This window comes from Oncorhynchus masou, chromosome 28 (genome assembly GCF_036934945.1).
Source record: "Oncorhynchus masou masou isolate Uvic2021 chromosome 28, UVic_Omas_1.1, whole genome shotgun sequence".
Taxonomy (NCBI): domain Eukaryota; kingdom Metazoa; phylum Chordata; class Actinopteri; order Salmoniformes; family Salmonidae; genus Oncorhynchus; species Oncorhynchus masou.
Genome location: NC_088239.1, coordinates 62,462,431 through 62,484,445, shown reverse-complemented (window position 1 = coordinate 62,484,445; position 22,015 = coordinate 62,462,431). Strand labels below are relative to the sequence as shown.

Sequence of the window (22,015 nt, the reverse complement as noted above, 5' to 3'; positions counted from 1 at the left end):
CTCGCTCTCCATTTGGTAAATCCGACCACAACTCTATCCTCCTGATTCCTGCTTACAAGCAAAAAGTAAAGCAGGAAGCACCAGTGACTCGGTCTATAAGAAAGTGGTCAGATGAAGCAGATGCTAAACTACAGGACTGTTTTGCTATCACAGACTGGAACATGTTCCGGGATTCTTACGATGGCATTGAGGAGTACACCACATCAGTCACTGGCTTTATCAATAAGGGCATCAAGGACGTCGTCCCCACAGTGACTGTACGTACATACCCCAACCAGAAGCAATGGATTACAGGGAACATTCGCACTGACCTAAAGGGTAGAGTTGCCGCTTTCAAGGTGCATGACTCTAACCTGGAAGCTTACAAGAAATCCTGCTATGCCCTGCGATGAACCATCAAATAGGCAAAGCGTCAATACAGGGCTAAGATTGAATCACACTACACCGGCTCCAATGCTCGTCTTATGTGGCAGGGCTTGCAAACTATTACAGACAACAAAGGGAAGCACAGCTGCGAGCTGCCCAGTGACAAGAGCCTACCAGACGAGCTAAATCACTTCTATGCTCGCTTCGATGCAAGCAACACTGAGGCATGCATGAGAGCATCAGCTGTTCCAGGCGACTGCGTGATCAGACTCTCCGTCGCCGACGTGAGTAAGACCTTTAACTTCTCTAGGGTAGGGGGCAGCATTCGGAATTTTGCATGAAAAGCATGTCTAAATTAAACGGCCTGCTACTCGGGCCCAGAATATATGATATGCATATAACATTTGGATGGAAAACACTCTAAAATTTCCAAAACTGTTAAAATAGTGTCTGTGAGTATAACAGAACTGATTTGGCAGGTGAAAAATCCATTCAGGAAGTATTTTCTTTGTTGGTTTTGTAGTTTTCTATTCAGTGCCATTACAGTATCCATTGACTTAGGACTCAATTTGCAGTTCTTCTGCCTTCCACTAGATGTCAACAGTCTTTAGAAATTGTGTCAGGCTTGTATTCTTATAAATGAGGGAGTAAGACCAGACCCTGACGTGTCACAGAGCTTTTTCATGCGCAATCCCGAGAGAGTGCATTTCTTGTTTACCTTTTATATTGACAACGTTATTGTCCTGTTGAAATATTATAGATAATTTAGGCTAAAAACAACAAAAAATATTATTGTTTGTAATAATTTGTTGACTGGGCTGTGTTCTCAAATAATCTTAAGGTATGCTTTCGCCTTAAAATCTGACACCGTGATAGCATTCACAAGAAGTTAATCTTTAAACCTATGTGAAGTATGTTTTGTTTTCTGAATTTTTATAATGAGTATTCCTGTATTTGAATTTGGCGCTCTGCAATCTCACTGGATGTTGGCCAGATGGGACGCTAGCGTCCCATATACCCTAGAGAGGTTAAACAGGTCAACATACACAATGCTGTGGGGCCAGATGGATTACCAGGACGTGTGCTCTGGGCATGTGCTGACCAACTGGCAGGTGTCGTCACTGACATTTTCAACATGTCCCTGATTAAGTCTGTAATACCAACATGTTTCAAGCAGACCACCATAGTCCCTGTGCCCAAGAACACAAAGGCAACCTGTCTAAATGACTACAGAAGCGCAGCACTCACGTCTGTAGCCATGAAGTGCTCTGAAAGGTTGGTAATGGCTCACATCAACACCATTATCCCAGAAACCCTAGACCCACTCCAATTTGTATACCGCCCAAACAGATCCACAGATGATGCAATCTCTATTGCACTCCACATTACCCTTTCCCACCTGGACAAAAGGAACACTTATGTGAGAATTCTATTCATTGACTACAGCTCAGCGTTCTACACCATAGTGCCCTCAAAGCTCATCACTAAGCTAAGGATCCTGGGACTGAACACCCTCTGCAACTGGATCCTGGACTTCCTGACGGGCCGCCCCCAGATGGTGAGGGTAGGTAGCAACACATCTGCCACGCTGATCCTTAACACTGGAGCTCCCCAGGGGTGCATGCTCAGTCCCCTCCTGTACTCCCTGTTCACCCACGAATGCATGGCCAGGCACGACTTCAACACCATCATTAAGTTTGCAGACGACACAACAGTGGTAGGCCTGATCACAGACAAGGATGAGACAGCCTATAGGGAGGAAGTCAGAGACCTTGCCGCATGGTGCTAGAATAACAACCTATCCCTCAACGTAACCAAGACTAAGGAGATTATTGCGGACTACAGGAAAAGGAGGACCGAGCACGCCCCCATTCTCCACGACAGGTCTGTAGTGGAGCATGTTGAGAGCTTCAAGTTCCTTGGTATCCACATCAACAACAAACTAGAATGGTCCAAACACACCAAGACAGTCGTGAAGAGGACACGACAAAGCCTATTCCCCCTCAGGAAACTAAAAAGATTTGGCATGGGTCCTGAGATCCTCAAAAGGTTCTACAGCTGCAACATCGAGAGCATCCAGACTGGTTGTATCACTGCCTAGTACGGCAACGGCTCGGCCTCCGACCGCAAGGCACTACAGAGGGTAGTGCGTGCAGCCCAGCACATCACTGGGGCTAAGCTGCCTGCCATCCAGGACCTCTACACCAGGCAGTGTCAGAGGAAGGCCCTAAAAATGGTCAAAGACCCCAGCCACCCCAGTCATAGATTGTTCTCTCTACTACCGCATGGCAAGAGGTACTGGAGTGCCAAGTCTCAGACAAAAAGGCTTCTCAACAGTTTTTTACCCCCAAACCATAAGACTCCTGAACAGATAATCAAATGGCTACCTGGACTAAAGAATGTGATGAGTCTTTTGTCCTTGTAATGGAAGCCAATTTATTAGACAGCCTTAGTACATTGGTACACATGAAGTATACTTTTGTTTGTGCTTCAACACTTGCAAATATAGAATCCCATTAAGTTAAACCGGTTTAGGACAGACTTATGTTTCATTTATTAATATTTCTTCCCTCTGACAAATAACTTGGATATAAATTAATTGAGTAGACAGTGAAACCTTTACAACAGCAACTGATAATAGAAAAAATGAAATTAATTGTTGGCATAACAGAAAACGCATAGTGCTATCAATATACAACCTGTTTTGCCAGGCAATAGAGAGGAAAAATGGAGAAATAAAATGAAATATTGGGGTTACATTTTCTTTGCAAAGCCATTCACCATTGGAAGAGTTAAAATGTACCAGAAGATAAAACGGACAGACAAACAAAATATAGATATTAGTTATTTTCCCTGTTGACCACTACAGCTACAGCTAAAACATCACAAACACGTGACTTCACATTGGCATTTTTAAATGAAATCTTTTACTACTTCACAGTCAGAAACATCACCAGTCAACAGTGGGACACTAAAACATCAACATATGGCATATACACAACACACTACTCAGTGCATGACCCGGTTAAACATTTTGACACTAACCAATGATAAGACTTACAATGTGACAGGATACAATACTGAAATACAAATCGGCCCTTTATGATTATTCTTTAAACATCTGCAAGCAATGGCCTTTTGACACTCAACCGTGAAATCTCTCCAGAGAAAAGGATGTGGTGAGTAAATAGTTCCAGTCTTATGGCTGGAGGAAGGATGCTTCTACCATTCTGTAGCTATTTACAGAGTCCCGTTTTTCTCTATCCTCAGACCTAGGGTCAGGTTGGCTGTTTGTTACTGTCTACCTCACAGATAGCACTGAAGGATCTCTTGGGTTGCTTGTTCTCAGTATTTCCATACTAAAGCATATACAGTAACAGTCCACACAATGTTCAGGCATGCTACCAGGGATGGAAATTAAGCTAGCCTGCTAGCCTATGGCTAGTACTTTTCAGACCGGGCTAGTAGAAAATGTGCCCAACTAGTCCAACGGCTAGTGAAATGTTGTATTTTCAAATATCGCATGGCACAGATTTTGGACTAGTAAAAATTGCAGTCTTCTAGCCTGGCTGGTCAGTGCCCAAAATCCTTAGGTTCCATCCCTGTATGCTACTGATACAAATGTCTTGACCAGCTAGGATTCTTCCCCCTAATAGGACAGGGATGAGTTATATTGCATGTTGAGTGATATGATCTTACTGCATTGACTTTCCTAGTGCCAACCAACTCCAGTAAGGCATCCCTCCTCCACCCACTGCCAGTAAAAATCACACCAATAAGATAAACTGAGGGAACAAACAGAGAGAACCTCTACGTTTTACACATTCTAGCAGGTTTCATAGCATACAATATTACATTTGGTACTTTCAGTTTCAAATGACCTTAGTTGATATTTAAACATGTTTTAAATAAGTTCTGTTATTTGCATCCATTGTAAAACATGAGAATACTTGCAACATGATTTTATTTCTGTTTCAACATATATTTTTTCACCAATGCTATCATTGTTTTATATTCTTATTCTTCTCGTGCAAGATGAGATGTTTCCACAATTCATGAAGGATGACTGGGAGGATGACTGGGAGGATGTGTAGGGTAGAGGAAAGGAGATAGATAGATGGGGCTGGGTGGTTTTAGCTTGCTGGTTCCTCATCTGGTTTGTTCATGGTCTTGAGCTGTTCCAGGAGGGCGGTGGGGGTGAAGACGTGGGTTGATCCTAGAGAGGTGGACAGATACGCAGCAGAGGAAGCACATAGACAGAGCATTATATTAGAGCTGCCCAAACATAAGCCTGCTAGGAAAATGTGTTTTCAGCTCTTGCTCTGAATGCTTAGATGAAACCACTGTATTCTTGAGAAAAAAAAATGTTGTAAATAAGATAAACATATACGGACAACCAAAAAACTTGAAATCATAGTCGATAGTCAGCATTTGGAGAATGTATTGGTTATCATTATTGGTTATCATACGATGTGTGGGCTATTCACACATTTTAGAGATTGAAAGAAGATTGGTTGGGTAATGGACTGCCTGCCAAAAACGCACATGCACAGACATCACAGAGCAGGCAGGATTCTGTGAGCTGCAAAGCACTGGTGGTAGAACCCTGTGACCACACCTATAGGAGAGTGCAGCCAACCAGCTGTAAGCTTGTGCATGTGACCTAAGAAGCTTTCATCACAGTGCATGCAAACATCAGCAATATGAAAAACCCGGTCAAAACACTGCAAAAAAAAGAAAAGCAGATTTCAGTCCAACCGTTCTCTGATTGGATGACATCAGGGAAGTAATTTTGCCTATGCTTGTGAATGAAAATGTGAAATTGAAAGATAAACACAACAGCACCACCAAAATATGAATGAGCTGACTTTTTCATAGCTGAAGACACATTTCGGACACAGTATAACTCAGGAGGTATAGGATTGGAGTCAACCAAACATTTGTCCATCTAGTTTATCACTTTGTCACTAAGATGTTGAGTGCGTCAATGGCTTCCCCTCCATCTTGGACAAACCAAGGCCTTCATAAAGCAGACCGCTGGACCAAAGTTTTGATTTACTCCCCATACCTACTCAACAGTCTAATCAGTAGTATTGTTATTCTTCATCGGTTTGTTTCTAAAGGAAAGCTGCATGTTTCTGTCATATTGGCTCGACAAGGAAGACGCATAGGTTTACCTGTTGCTAGGTAGAATTCAATTAAAGTTCAGTAAATCTAATTGGCCCTGGCAGTTAGGCCTTTCTAGCTGTGGCATGACAGCCAATCAGGAGTGGTTTATCCCAGCATCAATAGGCATAGACAGAGACAGGAGAGGAAGAGGCAAGTCCATCTTAAGTTGGGTCGCCATGGGGATGCAGGCATCATGGGTGTAAGGGTGCGTGGGGTGGGGTGGGGTTGGGGTGAGCACTAGTCACAGATCAACTTTGGACTGGCCTTGCCTGGTTCTCCCCTGTCTCTCAGCGTCTGAAACACACAGCTTTGCAGGCCTCTGGCCAGAAACACAACACTTTGATACATGTTGCTCCCCAACACTCACTACATATCCAAATACCAGATAACATTTTGTAAATAAACAATGGTCATTTTGTTCTGGAAGTGTTGAATGTGGCAGTATGTGGTAAAGAGTCCATACTGCACGGTGATCGATACTAAGAAAACACCAAAACCATAAAACCAAAAGTTGTTTGAAAAGGATATAGCTTTAGCAGATAAGCAAGAACTAAATGGATGTCCTTTGCTAATGTGTTGAGGGAAACTCACTCAGGAGACAACTTTAAAGGGACAGTGCGAGACTGGCAATTAAGCCGTTTTTCTACTTACCCAGAGTTAGATGAACTTGTGGATACCGCTAGCGTACCTGTTGACTTCCAGTCGTTGTGCTAACACTAGTTAGCATTGGCTTGCAAAACTACCTCTAACTTCCTTCATACTGGACACAAAGACATAAAGATTCTATCCACTAGTTCATTTGACTCTGGGTAAGTAGAAAGAAATGACTTCATTGTCAGAATCTCACACTATCCCTTTAACAAAGTGTGCAGGAAAATATATTTGACAGTGTGGGGAAAATCTTACTTAATTAATTAAACAAAATCCCCAAATTAGGCAGTGATGTGGTAATTGATCATATTGGTGTTCGAAAAGTAGAGCCATGATGAGCTTTTATATTCCTGTCTTTATGTCCCAAAACCCATATTGGTCTACTATTGGTTGTGCTCGGGGGGAAATATGGTGTTGCTCGGGGGGAAATATGGAGCTATATGTGAAAGAAAGTGAGGGGGCAATTGTGAAGACGTTTTATGATGTGTGGCATCTTTTCTAGGTGCTAAAGCATATCGAGTGAACATCGCTACATTCCCAGTGTCAGTGTCTGCAGAGAAGCACAGTGTCCGAGGGAGTGGAGATAGCAGTAGGGACATACATTGGTGTTCTCTGCAGATGACTCGTGGGCCATGTAAGCATGCATGTGATGTCTGGTGGACTGAGAGAGCGTGAAGTGGAGGAGAGGGGGAGAAAGTTGAAAAAAAGAGAGAACAAAAAGAACGAGAATCCTTTCTTGAAATCCAACATCAACTCAAGGACCTATCCTGTAAGAAACCACTAAATCAAGTTGATTGTCTTGAAGGTGTTAATTATAAAAAAAATAATTAGATCGTAATAATAAAGTAGAAAAAGATGGATCTCGGGGGTAGATTAAATCTGCGCCAAAAAAGGATTAATTCTGGGAAGTAGGGTATGAAACAGGCCGAGAGGGCCCTGAGGGCAGAGAGGGCGATTTAATCCACCCAGCTGAGATGATGTAGAGGTGGAGAGGGGCAGCAGGGATGAGGTCAGGACGCCTGTAGCAAGGCCAGCTCACACAGGCTTCACTACCTGAAGGCCCAACAGACAGATACTGCAACACATGCCCATTCTATCCGTCAGCAGCATGGCATGGCCAATCGCTATTGGCTGTGGGGGTCACCAATCACACTGTATCACACTGTATCACGCTGTGATTGGGTGTTGGCCTGCAGGAGGTGGAGCTTGAGGTAACTGGGAAATGCAGTGAGCCAGGGACCAGACAGCCATCCCTGAGGGTAGGGGGGCGGAGTTTAAACAGTACTGAGTGTAGTAAGAGGAGTACGGAGGGGAAAAAAGCCCTTGTGCTGTGGGGGTTCAGAAAGGGCTTCTTTGCGCGGCTGCCTTTACTTTGTCAGAGTGTGATTTCTCTCTCCCTCCCTCCCTCTCTCTGTCTGTCTCACTCGTCTGAGCCTGCGTCTGGCTCCTCAAAGGACACCCTAGTGGACTCTCGGAAGTCAGGGTGCTGCAGGTCCGTTAAGAATTTGATGGGGGTGATGGTGTGGGTGGAACCTGTGGAGGAACAGAGGGCGCTTCACGCTCATTTCTCATCACATGCCATGCCTCCCATGCCACTTTCTCTCTTCTGCCCCTTCCTTGCCATCTCCAAAAGAAGGGGTTAAACACACCACTGCACAGCACCACCCACATACTGTACATACACGCACACACACACACACACACACACACACACACGCACACGAAACCCAGATGCACAGAAAAAGACAGGGTGTAGCTGCAATTCAAAGACAACAGTGTTTTTAGACAGAACAAGACTGAATCCAAAAGCAAAAGCATAGCACAGCAAAAACAACATAGGAGACACCCCCTCCCTTAGGACTGGCTGACTCGACAGACAACATTCAACGAACAGGGAACACATGTCACCCAAAAGGGGTTTAAACATATCACAGGTGGCATTCCAGGTAAGTGTTCATCAGAAACATAACATTTTCCTCCATCTAAGTTGCTAGATATAGCACTAAGTCTAGCACTAAGTCTAGCACTAAAAAAAAGTGTTGATTGCTTCAATAGGCAAACTAGGGTCATGACATAAGCTTACGCTTAATTAACCTTTACTGACTGGGATTCATGGTGTGGGTGTCAGAAAGCGAATTGAGGTCAACTATGTTGGTGTGTGGATGAGTCAAAATATTCATGAAGTACAGTCGAGTGCGGTAGACGCTCAAAAGAGAGAAAGATTATCCGGATGACTTCTCTGCTTCGTTCTTCTTTATCCACTTGTGGTCAACACAACAGAATACAGTTGCATTGGCACTGATGATGGCAGACACATGTGTATTCATGTTCTGCTGTGCTGACCACAATGAATGGGGACAATACAGAAGTAGCTAATGTACGAGAGTCAGTCAGTTAGTGAAGGACGCCCATTTCACAATCTACGTCCTCGCCCCCATCCCTAAAGCACCTTGTGTAGATCTTGAAAATAATTGTGTAGATATAAGCCATTCCACCTAGCCTATCAGAGGGCATTGTGGACATATTACCATATTGTGGCTACCTATCCAGACTTTTCAGACCTACAAGTGCCCAGAGGGAGGGGCTATGTGTCCATTTGAAATGAATCTGCATTCTTGCATAAATGAAAGGAATCCGTGTGTTAATGTACCACTAATGTCACACTCCCTACGGAGGAGTCCCTTGTATCCCCCCTCGGCCTGCGCCCAGTGGCGCCCCCCGGTGTCAGACTCACCAATGATAGCCTCCCACTTCCCGTTGGCCTGCGTGACCTCGTAGGCAGAGCGCATCTCGCTGAAGGACGCGCCTCCGATGATGAAGACCATGACGCGTGGCCCGGTGCGGTACTCGCCTGGGGTCTTATTCTTGTGCCAGTGACCATAACGGGCACTGCCAGGGAGGGAGAAGCACAATCACAAGGGTGGAATATCACAGTCTTACTATTTCAACACTGCTGTACTGGGTTAGGCATGAGTCTATCTAACTAGGAAGAGAGGTGGAGAGACCTGGCTAATCTGACCCACCTGTCTTTATTCCAGGGTCTGTCTCCAACTGAGTCAATAACACACACCGCCACCTTCCAGGCCGAATACATTGCAGACTTATGCCAGATCTCACAACGCCTGGATTACATTTACAATTTAGTCATTTAGGAGACCCTCTTATCCTGAGTGACTTACAGTTAGTGCATTCACCTTAAAATAGCTAGGAGGGAGTCATGCGCAAGTGTTATAATGTATCAGCAAACCACATCATATGATATAGCAATCTGATGCCTCCCTGCACAGTCTAACGTCTGTAATGTAGTCAGTCTGGATTGCAACTAGTGTGTGTGAGCGTGTTTGGCTGTGGGAGGTGTTTCACCCCACCTCGCACATGGATGTGAAATGTGCTCATGTAACTGAGCCTGCCTTTGGATTCCCAGAGCTTCTTTCCCAATAAGTCAATAACATTGGAGGGGGAAATGACTGGTGGATGTGGCTCACATTCTCAGCAGCACAGATCTGATCAATGCGCACAGAATGAAGGTCAAGAGGGGAGAGGGATATGCAGGATGCAGGGGTCAATGTGTCAGTACCCTCTCATCATTCCCCAATGCCCACAACACCATCAATCCTCTCTCCCTGTGGTAGTAGTGTGAGGGTCAGATACCTTGGCTATGTCCCAAATGGCACCTTATTCCTTATTTTGTGCATTTCGTTTGAACAGAGCCCTCTGTTGCAGTACTGTTTGTTTCATTAAATGCCCTCTTCACCGTAACAGAATATGTGTTTAGTTTCACTGCTCTTAGTCCCGTCCTTTTTCTCTTCTACAGTCAATCAGAGTATTGATCTCCCCTCCCCCTCGGAGCTCAAATTACTATTAATCTACGACCCTCCATTCTTTGTAATCTCAATAGTGCTACTATAGTGCAATACATTTCAGTGACTATACTGCAATACATTTCAGTGACTATACTGCAATACATTTCAGTGACTATACTGCAATACATTCCAGTGACTATACTGCAATACATTCCAGTGACTATAATGCAATACATTCCAGTGACTATACTGCAATACATTCCAGTGACTATACTGCAATACATTCCAGTGACTATACTGCAATACATTCCAGTGACTATACTGCAATACATTCCAGTGACTATACTGCAATACATTCCAGTGACTATAATGCAATACATTCCAGTGACTATACTGCAATACATTCCAGTGACTATACTGCAATACATTCCAGTGACTATACTGCAATATATTCCAGTGACTATAATGCAATACATTCCAGTGACTATACTGCAATACATTCCAACTCCCAGTACCACAACTGTGGTAAGCTAGGTAGTGTGCATGATAACTATCTTCTATAAAACTGAGCTTATCAACAATGCAGTTGGCTAGAGAATGATGCTCCTTTCCCTGCCAATGTCTGCTCTGCTTACATAAAGCACTATACAAATAACATTTTAGTGATGTGTGTGTGTGTGTGTGTGTGTGTGTGTGTGTGTGTGTGTGTGTGTGTGTGTGTGTGTGTGTGTGTGTGTGTGTGTATGTGTATGTGTATGTGTATGTGTGTGTGTGTGTGTGTGTGTGTGTGTGTGTGTGTGTGTGTGTGTGTGTGTGTGTGTGTGTGTGTGTGTGTGTGTACCTGACTGCAGTGCTGCTGAAGGAGGCAGAGGAGCGGGTAGAGATGTAGGGGTAGTGCTTGGTGTCCAGCTTATCTTCAATAACATCCTATAGGAATGACAAGGAGAGAGGCAGAGCAAAAGAACGGTTAGAAAATACACATTAAAGACAAGCTGGGATAGCCAGAAACCCACACACACAAACACACACACACACAGACTATGTGAATGTCCAGTAACTGACCTCCATGATGTCCTTGACCAGTGGTGTCCAGCGAGACAGCTGATAGGTCTGCGCACTCACACGTTCCTTCCTGTCCAGCTTCTTTCCTCTGCGAAGGGTGGACTAGAGGAGGGAGGAGGAACATGGGGTGAAAAGAACAAAGGGATAGAGAGAAAGAGAGAGAGGCAGAAAGAGAGAGAGAGAGAGAGTATGGGCAGCAGAGAGAGATGGTATGTAGTAGGTGTTGAAAAGGTGTTGGTGCATCTATGCCCTTGATTGCAGCTCCAGGAGTGACAGAAGAGGAGGCTGGATAGACAGAAGGTGGAAGTGCTGACTCACATCTGTGATGATGGGCACACCCAGGTGGGCCATGTTGGTGATGATCTCACTGTCCTCAGGTGGGATCTGAGCATGCTGGATGAGCTTGTTCAGATTCTCCTCCGTGATGCCTACCCCACAACACACCACAGGTTGTTAAGCTCTTATAGGTTACCATTAAACCATCATTTATACCCTTTGTTTACCACGCAAAATGGCGATCCTGCATTGTTGGATGAATTACAAATTGCGTCGCTGCACACATTTGTATAATGATACGCAACAACTGCCAATTTGCGCAGCTTGCATTACGTTTATATGTAGGGTTTAAAATAAGCTTCAGGAATAAACAAGAAAATCTGATCCTAGATCAGTTGTTAGGGTTAAGGTTGTGTTTGAGGCTAGGGTTGAACTGGGATGTGGACATGAAGCTAGGGTTAGGGTAAATGTTAGAGTTAAAGGTCAAGCGTCTCTCAATCTCACCGTTCTTGAGGAAGATGTAAAGGAGGATGATGCGGATCTTGTCATGCGTGGTGACATTGGCATCCAGCAGGATAGGCACGATGGCCCTCATGGGGTCCTTGATCTTCTCCCCCTCAGCGTCTGTACCCATGGCCAGGTCCTACGTGCCAGAGACAGAGAGGAGATTAGCGATACATCCCATAGCACCCTATTCAATATATAGTGCCCTATATAAGGAAGTAATAAGTAGAGTCAGAATGGCTCATAGGAGCAGGATCTCCTGTTTCTGTAGCGTGAGGCAGCTTGATGTACAAGTACACTCCCTGGACAGGACGCTAGTTTATCGCAGGGCCTTACCCCCAATCTCCTTAATGCTGAGTGCCAAGTAGACGATTCACCAGGTCCTATTTTTTATAGGTATGGCACGGTTTGGGATCGAACTCCCAACCTTCCAACATCAGGGCGGACACTAACCATTGAGTTCATTATAGTGCCCTAGAATGAGTCTCTTCTCTCATCCTCTCATCCCTTTCCACCTCTTACATCCCTCTGCCCCTTCCCTGCTCTCCCCTCCTCCCCTCCTCTCCTTCCCTGCTCTCCCCTCCTCTCATTCTCTGCTCTCCCCTCCTCTCCTTCCCTGCTCTCCCCTCCTCCCCTTCCCTGCTCTCCCCTCCTCTCCTTCCCTGCTCTCCCCTCCTCTCCTTCCCTGCTCTCCCCTCCTCCCCTCCTCTCCTTCCCTGCTCTCCACTCCTCCCCTCCTCGCCTTCCCTGCTCTCCCCTCCTCTCCTTCCCTGCTCTCCCCTCCTCCCCTCCTCTCCTTCCCTGCTCTCCCCTCCTCTCATTCTCTGCTCTCCCCTCCTCTCCTTCCCTGCTCTCCCCTCCTCCCCTTCCCTGCTCTCCCCTCCTCTCCTTCCCTGCTCTCCCCTCCTCTCCTTCCCTGCTCTCCCCTCCTCTCCTTCCCTGCTCTCCACTCCTCCCCTCCTCGCCTTCCCTGCTCTCCCCTCCTCTCCTTCCCTGCTCTCCCCTCCTCTCCTTCCCTGCTCTCCCCTCCTCCCCTCCTCTCCTTCCCTGCTATCCCCCACCTCCCCTCCTCTCCTTCCCTGCTCTCCCCTCCTCCCCTCCTCTCCTTCCCTGCTCTCCCCTCCTCCCCTCCTCTCCCTTCCCTGCTCTCCCCTCTTCCCCTCCTCTCCCGTCCCTGCTCTCCCCTCTTCCCCTCCTCTCCCTTCCCTGCTCTCCCCTCCTCCCCTCCTCTCCTTCCCTGCTCTCCCCTCCTCTCCTTCCCTGCTCTCCCCTCCTCCCCTCCTCTCCCTTCCCTGCTCTCCCCTCCTCCCCTCATCTCCTTCCCTGCTCTCCCCTCCTCCCCTCCTCTCCTTCCCTGCTCTCCCCTCCTCCCCTCCTCTGCTCTCCCCTCCTCTCCTTCCCTGCTCTCCCCTCCTCCCCTCCTCTCCCTTCTCTGCTCTCCCCTCCTCTCCTTCCCTGCTCTCCCCTCCTCCCCTCCTCTCCTTCCCTGCTCTCCCCTCCTCCTCTCCTCTCCTTCCCTGCTCTCCCCTCCTCCCCCTCTCCCTTCCCTGCTCTCCCCAGCCTCCCCTCCTCTCCCTTCCCTGCTCTCCCCTCCTCTCCCTTCCCTGCTCTCCCCTCCTCCCCTCCTCTCCTTCCCTGCTCTCCCCTCCTCCCCTCCTCTCCCTTCCCTGCTCTCCCCTCCTCTCCTTCCCTACTCTCCCCTCATTGCCCGTTCCTCCCCTTTACCTGCTCCACACGACACAACTTGTCCACTGTGCCCTGGTAGTGCTTCATGCAGTCCTCAGCCAGCTGCAGGTGAGTGGAGTACTGCAATACACAGAGAGAGGTCAGTATACACACACACACATACGTCACATGCACGCACATACAGACACACACACACACACGTCACATGCACGCACATACACAGACACACACACAAACATGCACACACACTCTAACCTTGCTCAGCTCCTTCTGGTACTGGGGCATCTTCTTCAGCATCTGAGAGAGGTCCCTCATGGTGGTCTGTTGGAACACAGAACATGGTCATGTTCGCTCTCCACTCAGCCATAAAAACGTACTGACAGGGAGGCTTTCTGAAAGCATCTCTACCTCCTTACCTTCTCTCCAGCAGTGTTCATCCTCTTGCTAGCAGAAAAGTCCTTCAGTTGGCGTGTCACCTCTCTGATGGCAGTTAGTGAAGATAGATAGCATTAGAGAACTTGTAAGTAGTAGAGCTCGACTTTGTTCTGACTTTATTGAGTTACTATCAACCAGTGGCAGTGACATACACGAGAGAGAGAGGGAGAGGGAGAGGGAGAGAGAGAGAGAGAGAGAGAGAGAGAGAGAGAAAGAAGAGTGAGAAACAGAGAGAGAGAAAGAGAGGGAGAGAGAGAAGCAGAGACAGAGAGAGAAGCAGAGAGAAAGAGAGAGAGGGAGATGGAGAAAGAGAAACAGAGAGAGAGAGAGGGAGAGGCAGAGAGAGAGAAAGAGAAGCGGAGAGAAAGGGAAGGAGAGAAAGAGATGGAGAGAGAGAAGCAGAGAGAAAGAGAGGGAGAAGGAGAGACAGAGAGGGAGAGGGAGAAAGAGAAGTGGAGAGAAAGGGAAGGAGAGAAAGAGAAAGAGAGGGAGAGACAGAGAGGGAGAGGGAGAAAGAGAAGCGGAGAGAAAGGGAAGGAGAGAAAGAGGGAGAGGGAGAGACAGAGAGGGAGAGGGAGAAAGAGAAGCGGAGAGAAAGGGAAGGAGAGAAAGAGATGGAGAAGAGAGAAGCAGAGAGAAAGAGAGGGAGAGGGAGAGAGAGAAGCAGAGAGAAAGAGAGGGAGAGGGAGAGAGAGAAGCAGAGAGAAAGAGAGGGAGAGGGAGAAAGAGAGACAGAAAGAGAAAGAGAGGGAGAGGGAGAAGGAGAGACAGAGAGAGAAGCAGAGAGAAAGAGAGGGAGAGGGAGAGAGAAAGGGCAGGAGAGAAAGAGATGGAGAGAGAGAAGCAGAGAGAAAGAGAGGGAGAAGGAGAGACAGGAGAGAAGCAGAGAGAAAGAGAGGGAGAGGGAGAACAGGAGAGACAGAGAGAGGAGCAGAGAGAAAGAGAGGGAGAGGGAGAAAGAGAGACAGAGAGAGAAGCAGAGAGAAAGAGAGGGAGAGGGAGAGAGAAGCAGCGAGAAAGGGAAGGAGAGAAAGAGATGGAGAGAGAGAAGCAGAGAGAAAGAGAGGGAGAGGGAGAGAGAGAAGCAGCGAGAAAGGGAAGGAGAGAAAGAGATGGAGAGAGAGAAGCAGGGAGAAAGAGAGGGAGAGAGAGAGAAGCAGCGAGAAAGGGAAGGAGAGAAAGAGATGGAGAGAGAGAAAGAGAGAGAAGCAGAGAGAAAGAGAGGGAGAGAGAGAGAAGCAGCGAGAAAGGGAAGGAGAGAAAGAGATGGAGAGAGAGAAAGAGAAACAGAGAGAGGAGCAGAGAGAAAGAGAGGGAGAGGGAGAAAGAGAGACAGAGAGAGAAGCAGAGAGAAAGAGAAGGAGAGAGAGAGAGAAGCAGCAAGAAAGGGAAGGAGAGAAAGAGATGGAGAGAGAGAAGCAGAGAGAAAGAGAGGGAGAGGGAGAGAGAGAGAAGCAGAGAGAAAGAGAGGGAGAGGGAGAAAGAGAGACAGAGAGAGAAGCAGAGAGAAAGAGAGGGTGAGGGAGAAAGAGAGAGAGAAGCAGAGAGAAAGAGAGGGAGAGGGAGAAGGAGAGACAGAGAGAAGCAGAGAGAAAGAGAGGGAGAGAGAGAAAGAGAGACAGAGAGAGAAGCAGAGAGAAAGAGAGGGAGAAATAGAGAGAGAAGCAGAGAGAAAGAGAGGGAGAAGGAGAGACAGAGAGAAGCAGAGAGAAAGAGGGAGAGGGAGAGGGAGAAAGAGATGGAGAAAGAGAAGCAGAGAGAAAGAGAGGGAGAGGGAGAAGGAGAGACAGAGAGAGAAGCAGAGAGAAAGAGAGAGAGAGGGAGAAAGAGAGAGAGAGAAGCAGAGAGAAAGAGAGGGAGAGGGAGAGAGAGAAGCAGAGAGAAAGGGAAGGAGAGAAAGAGATGGAGAGAGAGAGAAGCAGAGAGAAAGAGAGGGAGAGGGAGAGAGAGAAGCAGAGAGAAAGAGAGAGAGAGGGAGAGAGAGAAGCAGAGAGAAAGAGAGGGAGAGGGAGAAGGAGAGACAGAGAGAAGGAGAGAGAGAAATGGGTGTGTGATGACTTACGTGGACACCTCAGCGATATGTTTGTGTCTGAGCCCCACCCACAGGTCATCATCCTCATGCAGCAGGACCTCCTTCTGGGAAGTGTCTCCCATCCCAGGGGAATCATATCTGATACACACACACAGACAGACAGAAAGACACACAGAGACAGACAGACGGAAATGAATGGTCAGACAGATAGATAGACAGACAGACACAGAGACAGACATGAATGGACAGACAGACAGACAGACAGACAGACAGATAAACAGGGGGAGAGACAGGGGGAGAGACAGACAGACAGACAGGGGGAGAGACAGACAGACAGGGGGAGAGACAGACAGACAGGGGACAGACAGACAGACAGACAGACAGACAGACAGACAGAGAGACAGACAGACGGGGAGAGACAGGGGGAGAGACAGGGGGAGAGACAGAGGGAGAGACAGACAGACAGGGGGAGAGACAAAGATAAATTGGATCTACACATAAAACAGGCAAAATCACTTCAGGTATATTTACTGTAATCAACTTTAGCAACATTATGTCACTTTCTAGACTACAGAAACTCTAGCACATGGGATTTCCAGCACAGCCAAGGATTTCAACACAAAACCAAACCAGATTCCAAAGCTATTCTTCGAACCTGGCACAGATGCTCGAGTCCTGGATGTGTGTGGATGAGAAAGGTACTCTGATCAAAGTCTCTAGTGATCTAAAACACCACAGACGATTACCTTGGAGTGAACGTTTTGTGGGCGCGACATCAGCCCTCCCTGAACTGTTTGTGTTCTTCTATTTACAGTAGTTACACCTAAACCTTAGCAGCGAGCTAGGCCTCAGCCTGTCTGTTTCCTTGGAGACAGCTGGCTCGATGACTCATTGCGAGCTCACAGAACAGAGCTCCGGGCAGCCAAGCGGAAATGGAGGAAAACTCGCCTCCCTGCGGACCTGGCATCCTTTCACTCCCTCCTCTCTACATTTTCCTCCTCTGTCTCTGCTGCTAAAGCCACTTTCTACCACTCTAAATTCCAAGCATCTGCCTCTAACCCTAGGAAGCTCTTTGCCACCTTCTCCTCCCTCCTGAATCCTCCTCCCCCTCCCCCCTCCTCCTCCCTCTCTGCAGATGACTTCGTCAACCATTTTGAAAAGAAGGTCGACGACATCCGATCCTCGTTTGCTAAGTCAAACGACACCGCTGGTTCTGCTCACACTGCCCTACCCTGTGCTCTGACCTCTTTCTCCCCTCTCTCTCCAGATGAAATCTCGCTTCTTGTGACGGCCGGCCGCCCAACAACCTGCCCGCTCGACCCTATCCCCTCCTCTCTCCTCCAGACCATTTCCGGGGACCTTCTCCCTTACCTCACCTCGCTCATCAACTCATCCCTGACCGCTGGCTACGTCCCTTCCGTCTTCAAGAGAGCGAGAGTTGCACCCCTTCTGAAGAAACCTACACTCGATCCCTCCGATGTCAACAACTACAGACCAGTATCCCTTCTTTCTTTTCTCTCCAAAACTCTTGAACGTGCCGTCCTTGGCCAGCTCTCCCGCTATCTCTCTCAGAATGACCTTCTTGATCCAAATCAGTCAGGTTTCAAGACTAGCCATTCAACTGAGACTGCTCTTCTCTGCATCACGGAGGCGCTCCGCACTGCTAAAGCTAACTCTCTCTCCTCTGCTCTCATCCTTCTAGACCTATCGGCTGCCTTCGATACTGTGAACCATCAGATCCTGCTCTCCACCCTCTCCGAGTTGGGCATCTCCCGGCGCGGCCCACGCTTGATTGCGTCCTACCTGACAGGTCGCTCCTACCAGGTGGCGTGGCGAGAATCTGTCTCCTCGCCACGCGCTCTCACCACTGGTGTCCCCCAGGGCTCTGTTCTAGGCCCTCTCCTATTCTCGCTATACACCAAGTCACTTGGCTCTGTCATAACCTCACATGGTCTCTCCTATCATTGCTATGCAGACGACACACAATTAATCTTCTCCTTTCCCCCTTCTGATGACCAGGTGGCGAATCGCATCTCTGCATGTCTGGCAGACATATCAGTGTGGATGACGGATCACCACCTCAAGCTGAACCTCGGCAAGACGGAGCTGCTCTTCCTCCCGGGAAGGACTGCCCGTTCCATGATCTCGCCATCACGGTTGACAACTCCATTGTGTCCTCCTCCCAGAGCGCTAAGAACCTTGGCGTGATCCTGGACAACACCCTGTCGTTCTCAACCAACATCATGGCGGTGGCCCGTTCCTGTAGGTTCATGCTCTACAACATCCGCAGAGTACGACCCTGCCTCACACAGGAAGCGGCGCAGGTCCTAATCCAGGCACTTGTCATCTCCCGTCTGGATTACTGCAACTCGCTGCTGGCTGGGCTCCCTGCCTGTGCCATTAAACCCCTACAACTCATCCAGAACGCCGCAGCCCGTCTGGTGTTCAACCTTCCCAAGTTCTCTCACGTCACCCCGCTCCTCCGCTCTCTCCACTGGCTTCCAGTTGAAGCTCGCATCCGCTACAAGACCATGGTGCTTGCCTACGGAGCTGTGAGGGGAACGGCACCGCAGTACCTCCAGGCTCTGATCAGGCCCTACACCCAAGCAAGGGCACTGCGTTCATCCACCTCTGGCCTGCTCGCCTCCCTACCATTGAGGAAGTACAGTTCCCGCTCAGCCCAGTCAAAACTGTTCGCTGCTCTGGCCCCCCAATGGTGGAACAAACTCCCTCACGACGCCAGGACAGCGGAGTCAATCACCACCTTCCGGAGACACCTGAAACCCCACCTCTTCAAGGAATACCTAGGATAGGATAAGTAATCCTTCTCACCCCCCCCCCTTAATGATTTAGATGCACTATTGTAAAGTGGCTGTTCCACTGGATGTCAGTAGGTGAATTCACCAATTTGTAAGTCGCTCTGGATAAGAGCGTCTGCTAAATGACTTAAATGTTAAATGTAAATGTAAGACAAGGATGTGAATACAGAGACACACACACAGTGGAAAACGCACACACATACACACATGCACACACACACACACACAAACACATGCACACACGTACCTGTAGACGTCGTTTTCGATGGGCAGCAGGTCGTAGCCCATGGCCTGGAAGGTGAGCTCATGCAGGACGGGGGAGACGGGGTCAAATGCCCTGTCCAGGATGATCAGCTGAGAACGAGCCTTATCAGGACCCTGCAGAGAAGGTAGGATGGAGAGACGGAGGAGGGGTAGAGGAGAGGGGTGCAGATTCACTCTGTGTCCTGGTAGCTCCAACATGAAAGATGTATGTAGTATAAATAATAATAATAATAGTAATACATTTCATTTATAACACGTTTTTCATTGAAACACGATTACAAAGTGCCACAGTGAGTGCAAGATGGGATCTTTTGTAGCATGGTGCTTGTTAAAGTAGCACACAATAACAATATATTTCAGTTTAGTATCTTCTTCTATGTTCTCATATTTTCACTGCTAAAACATTTCCTTCTGCCTCTCATTTTGTTATCTATTAAGCACTCTCCCCTCCTTCCCTCGTTCCATCCCTGCCTCACCTCTCCCATGGTGGGGTCATCAGCCTTGTAGGCATCCAGTTTGTCCTGCAACAGCTGGGCCAGGGTGGCATTGTCTTTGTACTCACTGATAGAGAGAGATAGAGACAGACAGACAGACAGACAGACAGACAGACAGATTCTGAAAACTGAAAATATGAGAGTTGCCTCCCTCCTGTCAATGAGAGGTTGTCTCCCTTCTGTCAATGAGAGGTTTTCTCCCTCCTGTCAATGAGAGGTTTTCTCCCTCCTGTCAATGAGAGGTTGTCTCCCTCCTGTCAATGAGAGGTTTTCTCCCTCCTGTCAATGAGAGGTTTTCTCCCTTCTGTCAATGAGAGGTTACCTCCCTCCTGTCAATGAGAGGTTACCTCCCTTCTGTCATGAGAGGTTTTCTCCCTCCTGTCAATGAGAGGTTTTCTCCCTCCTGTCAATGAGAGGTTTTCTCCCTCCTGTCAATGAGAGGTTTTCTCCCTTCTGTCAATGAGAGGTTACCTCCCTCCTGTCAATGAGAGGTTACCTCCCTTCTGTCATGAGAGGTTTTCTCCCTCCTGTCAATGAGAGGTTTTCTCCCTCCTGTCAATGAGAGGTTTTCTCCCTTCTGTCAATGAGAGGTTACCTCCCTCCTGTCAATGAGAGGTTGCCTCCCTCCTGTCAATGAGAGGTTACCTCCCTCCTGTCAATGAGAGGTTGCCTCCCTCCTGTCAATGAGAGGTTACCTCCCTTCTGTCATGAGAGGTTTTCTCCCTCCTGTCAATGAGAGGTTTTCTCCCTCCTGTCAATGAGAGGTTTTCTCCCTCCTGTCAATGAGAGGTTTTCTCCCTTCTGTCAATGAGAGGTTACCTCCCTCCTGTCAATGAGAGGTTACCTCCCTTCTGTCATGAGAGGTTTTCTCCCTCCTGTCAATGAGAGGTTTTCTCCCTCCTGTCAATGAGAGGTTTTCTCCCTTCTGTCAATGAGAGGTTACCTCCCTCCTGTCAATGAGAGGTTGCCTCCCTCCTGTCAATGAGAGGTTACCTCCCCTCCTCTGTCAATCCTGTCAATGAGAGGTTGCCTCCCTCCTGTCAATGAGAGGTTACCTCCCTTCTGTCATGAGAGGTTTTCTCCCTCCTGTCAATGAGAGGTTTTCTCCCTTCTGTCAATGAGAGGTTTTCTCCCTCCTGTCAATGAGAGGTTTTCTCCCTCCTGTCAATGAGAGGTTTTCTCCCTCCTGTCAATGAGAGGTTTTCTCCCTCCTGTCAATGAGAGGTTTTCTCCCTTCTGTCAATGAGAGGTTACCTCCCTCCTGTCAATGAGAGGTTGCCTCCCTCCTGTCAATGAGAGGTTACCTCCCTCCTGTCAATGAGAGGTTGTCTCCCTCCTGTCAATGAGAGGTCACCTCCCTTCTGTCAATGAGAGGTTACCTCCCTCCTGTCAATGAGAGGTTTTCTCCCTCCTGTCAATGAGAGGTTTTCTCCCTCCTGTCAATGAGAGGTTACCTCCCTCCTGTCAATGAGAGGTTACCTCCCTCCTGTCAATGAGAGGTTTTCTCCCTCCTGTCAATGAGAGGTTTTCTCCCTCCTGTCAATGAGAGGTTACCCTCCTGTCAATGAGAGGTTTTCTCCTCCTGTCAATGAGAGGTTTTCTCCTCCTGTCAATGAGAGGTTCCCCTCCTGTCAATGAGAGGTTACCTCTCCTCCTGTCAATGAGAGGTTACCTCCCTCCTGTCAATGAGAGGTTACCTCCCTCCTGTCAATGAGAGGTTACCTCCTCCTGTCAATGAGAGGTTTTCTCCTCCTGTCAATGAGAGGTTTTCTGTCAATGAGAGGTTACCTCCCTGTCAATGAGAGGTTAATGAGAGGTTACCTCCCTCCTGTCAATGAGAGGTTACCTCCCTCCTGTCAATGAGAGATTTTCTCCCTCCTGTCAATGAGAGGTTACCTCCCTCCTGTCAATGAGAGGTTGTCTCCCTCCTGTCAATGAGAGGTTGTCTCCCTTCTGTCAATGAGAGGTTGTCTCCCTCCTGTCAATGAGAGGTCACCTCCCTTCTGTCAATGAGAGGTTACCTCCCTCCTGTCAATGAGAGGTTGTCTCCCTTCTGTCAATGAGAGGTTACCTCCCTCCTGTCAATGAGAGGTTGTCTCCCTTCTGTCAATGAGAGGTTGTCTCCCTTCTGTCAATGAGAGGTCACCTCCCTTCTGTCAATGAGAGGTTACCTCCCTTCTGTCAATGAGAGTTGTCTCCCTCCTGTCAATGAGAGGTCACCTCCCTTCTGTCAATGAGAGGTCTTCTCCCTCCTGTCAATGAGAGGTTACCTCCCTTCTGTCAATGAGAGGTTACCTCCCTTCTGTCAATGAGAGGTTGTCTCCCTTCTGTCAATGAGAGGTCACCTCCCTTCTGTCAATGAGAGGTTGTCTCCCTTCTGTCAATGAGAGGTCACCTCCCTTCTGTCAATGAGAGGTTACCTCCCTTCTGTCAATGAGAGTTGTCTCCCTCCTG

At 48.0% G+C, this 22,015-nt stretch overlaps 1 protein-coding gene across 2 annotated transcripts in view; it reads right to left on the bottom strand.

Moving 5' to 3' along the window:
* Positions 1-2,777: 2,777 nt before the first annotated feature.
* LOC135518049 (syntaxin-binding protein 1) overlaps positions 2,778-22,015 on the bottom strand; it is a 48,170-nt gene continuing 28,932 nt past the window's right edge. The window contains exons 8-20 of one of the 2 annotated variants that reach the window (XM_064942879.1): positions 19,544-19,628; positions 19,051-19,181; positions 16,015-16,122; positions 13,934-13,997; positions 13,773-13,838; positions 13,557-13,637; positions 11,832-11,970; positions 11,370-11,479; positions 11,052-11,153; positions 10,831-10,916; positions 8,921-9,075; positions 7,558-7,719; positions 4,493-4,582 (exon numbers count right to left, since the gene is read on the bottom strand). In XM_064942879.1, the coding sequence (XP_064798951.1) occupies positions 7,607-7,719; positions 8,921-9,075; positions 10,831-10,916; positions 11,052-11,153; positions 11,370-11,479; positions 11,832-11,970; positions 13,557-13,637; positions 13,773-13,838; positions 13,934-13,997; positions 16,015-16,122; positions 19,051-19,181; positions 19,544-19,628 (1,240 nt within the window). In that variant the 3' untranslated portion in view covers positions 4,493-4,582; positions 7,558-7,606. Of the gene's footprint in view, positions 4,583-7,557; positions 7,720-8,920; positions 9,076-10,830; positions 10,917-11,051; positions 11,154-11,369; positions 11,480-11,831; positions 11,971-13,556; positions 13,638-13,772; positions 13,839-13,933; positions 13,998-16,014; positions 16,123-19,050; positions 19,182-19,543; positions 19,629-22,015 lie in introns of both variants that reach the window. The other variant, XM_064942880.1, reaches the window with a different exon arrangement.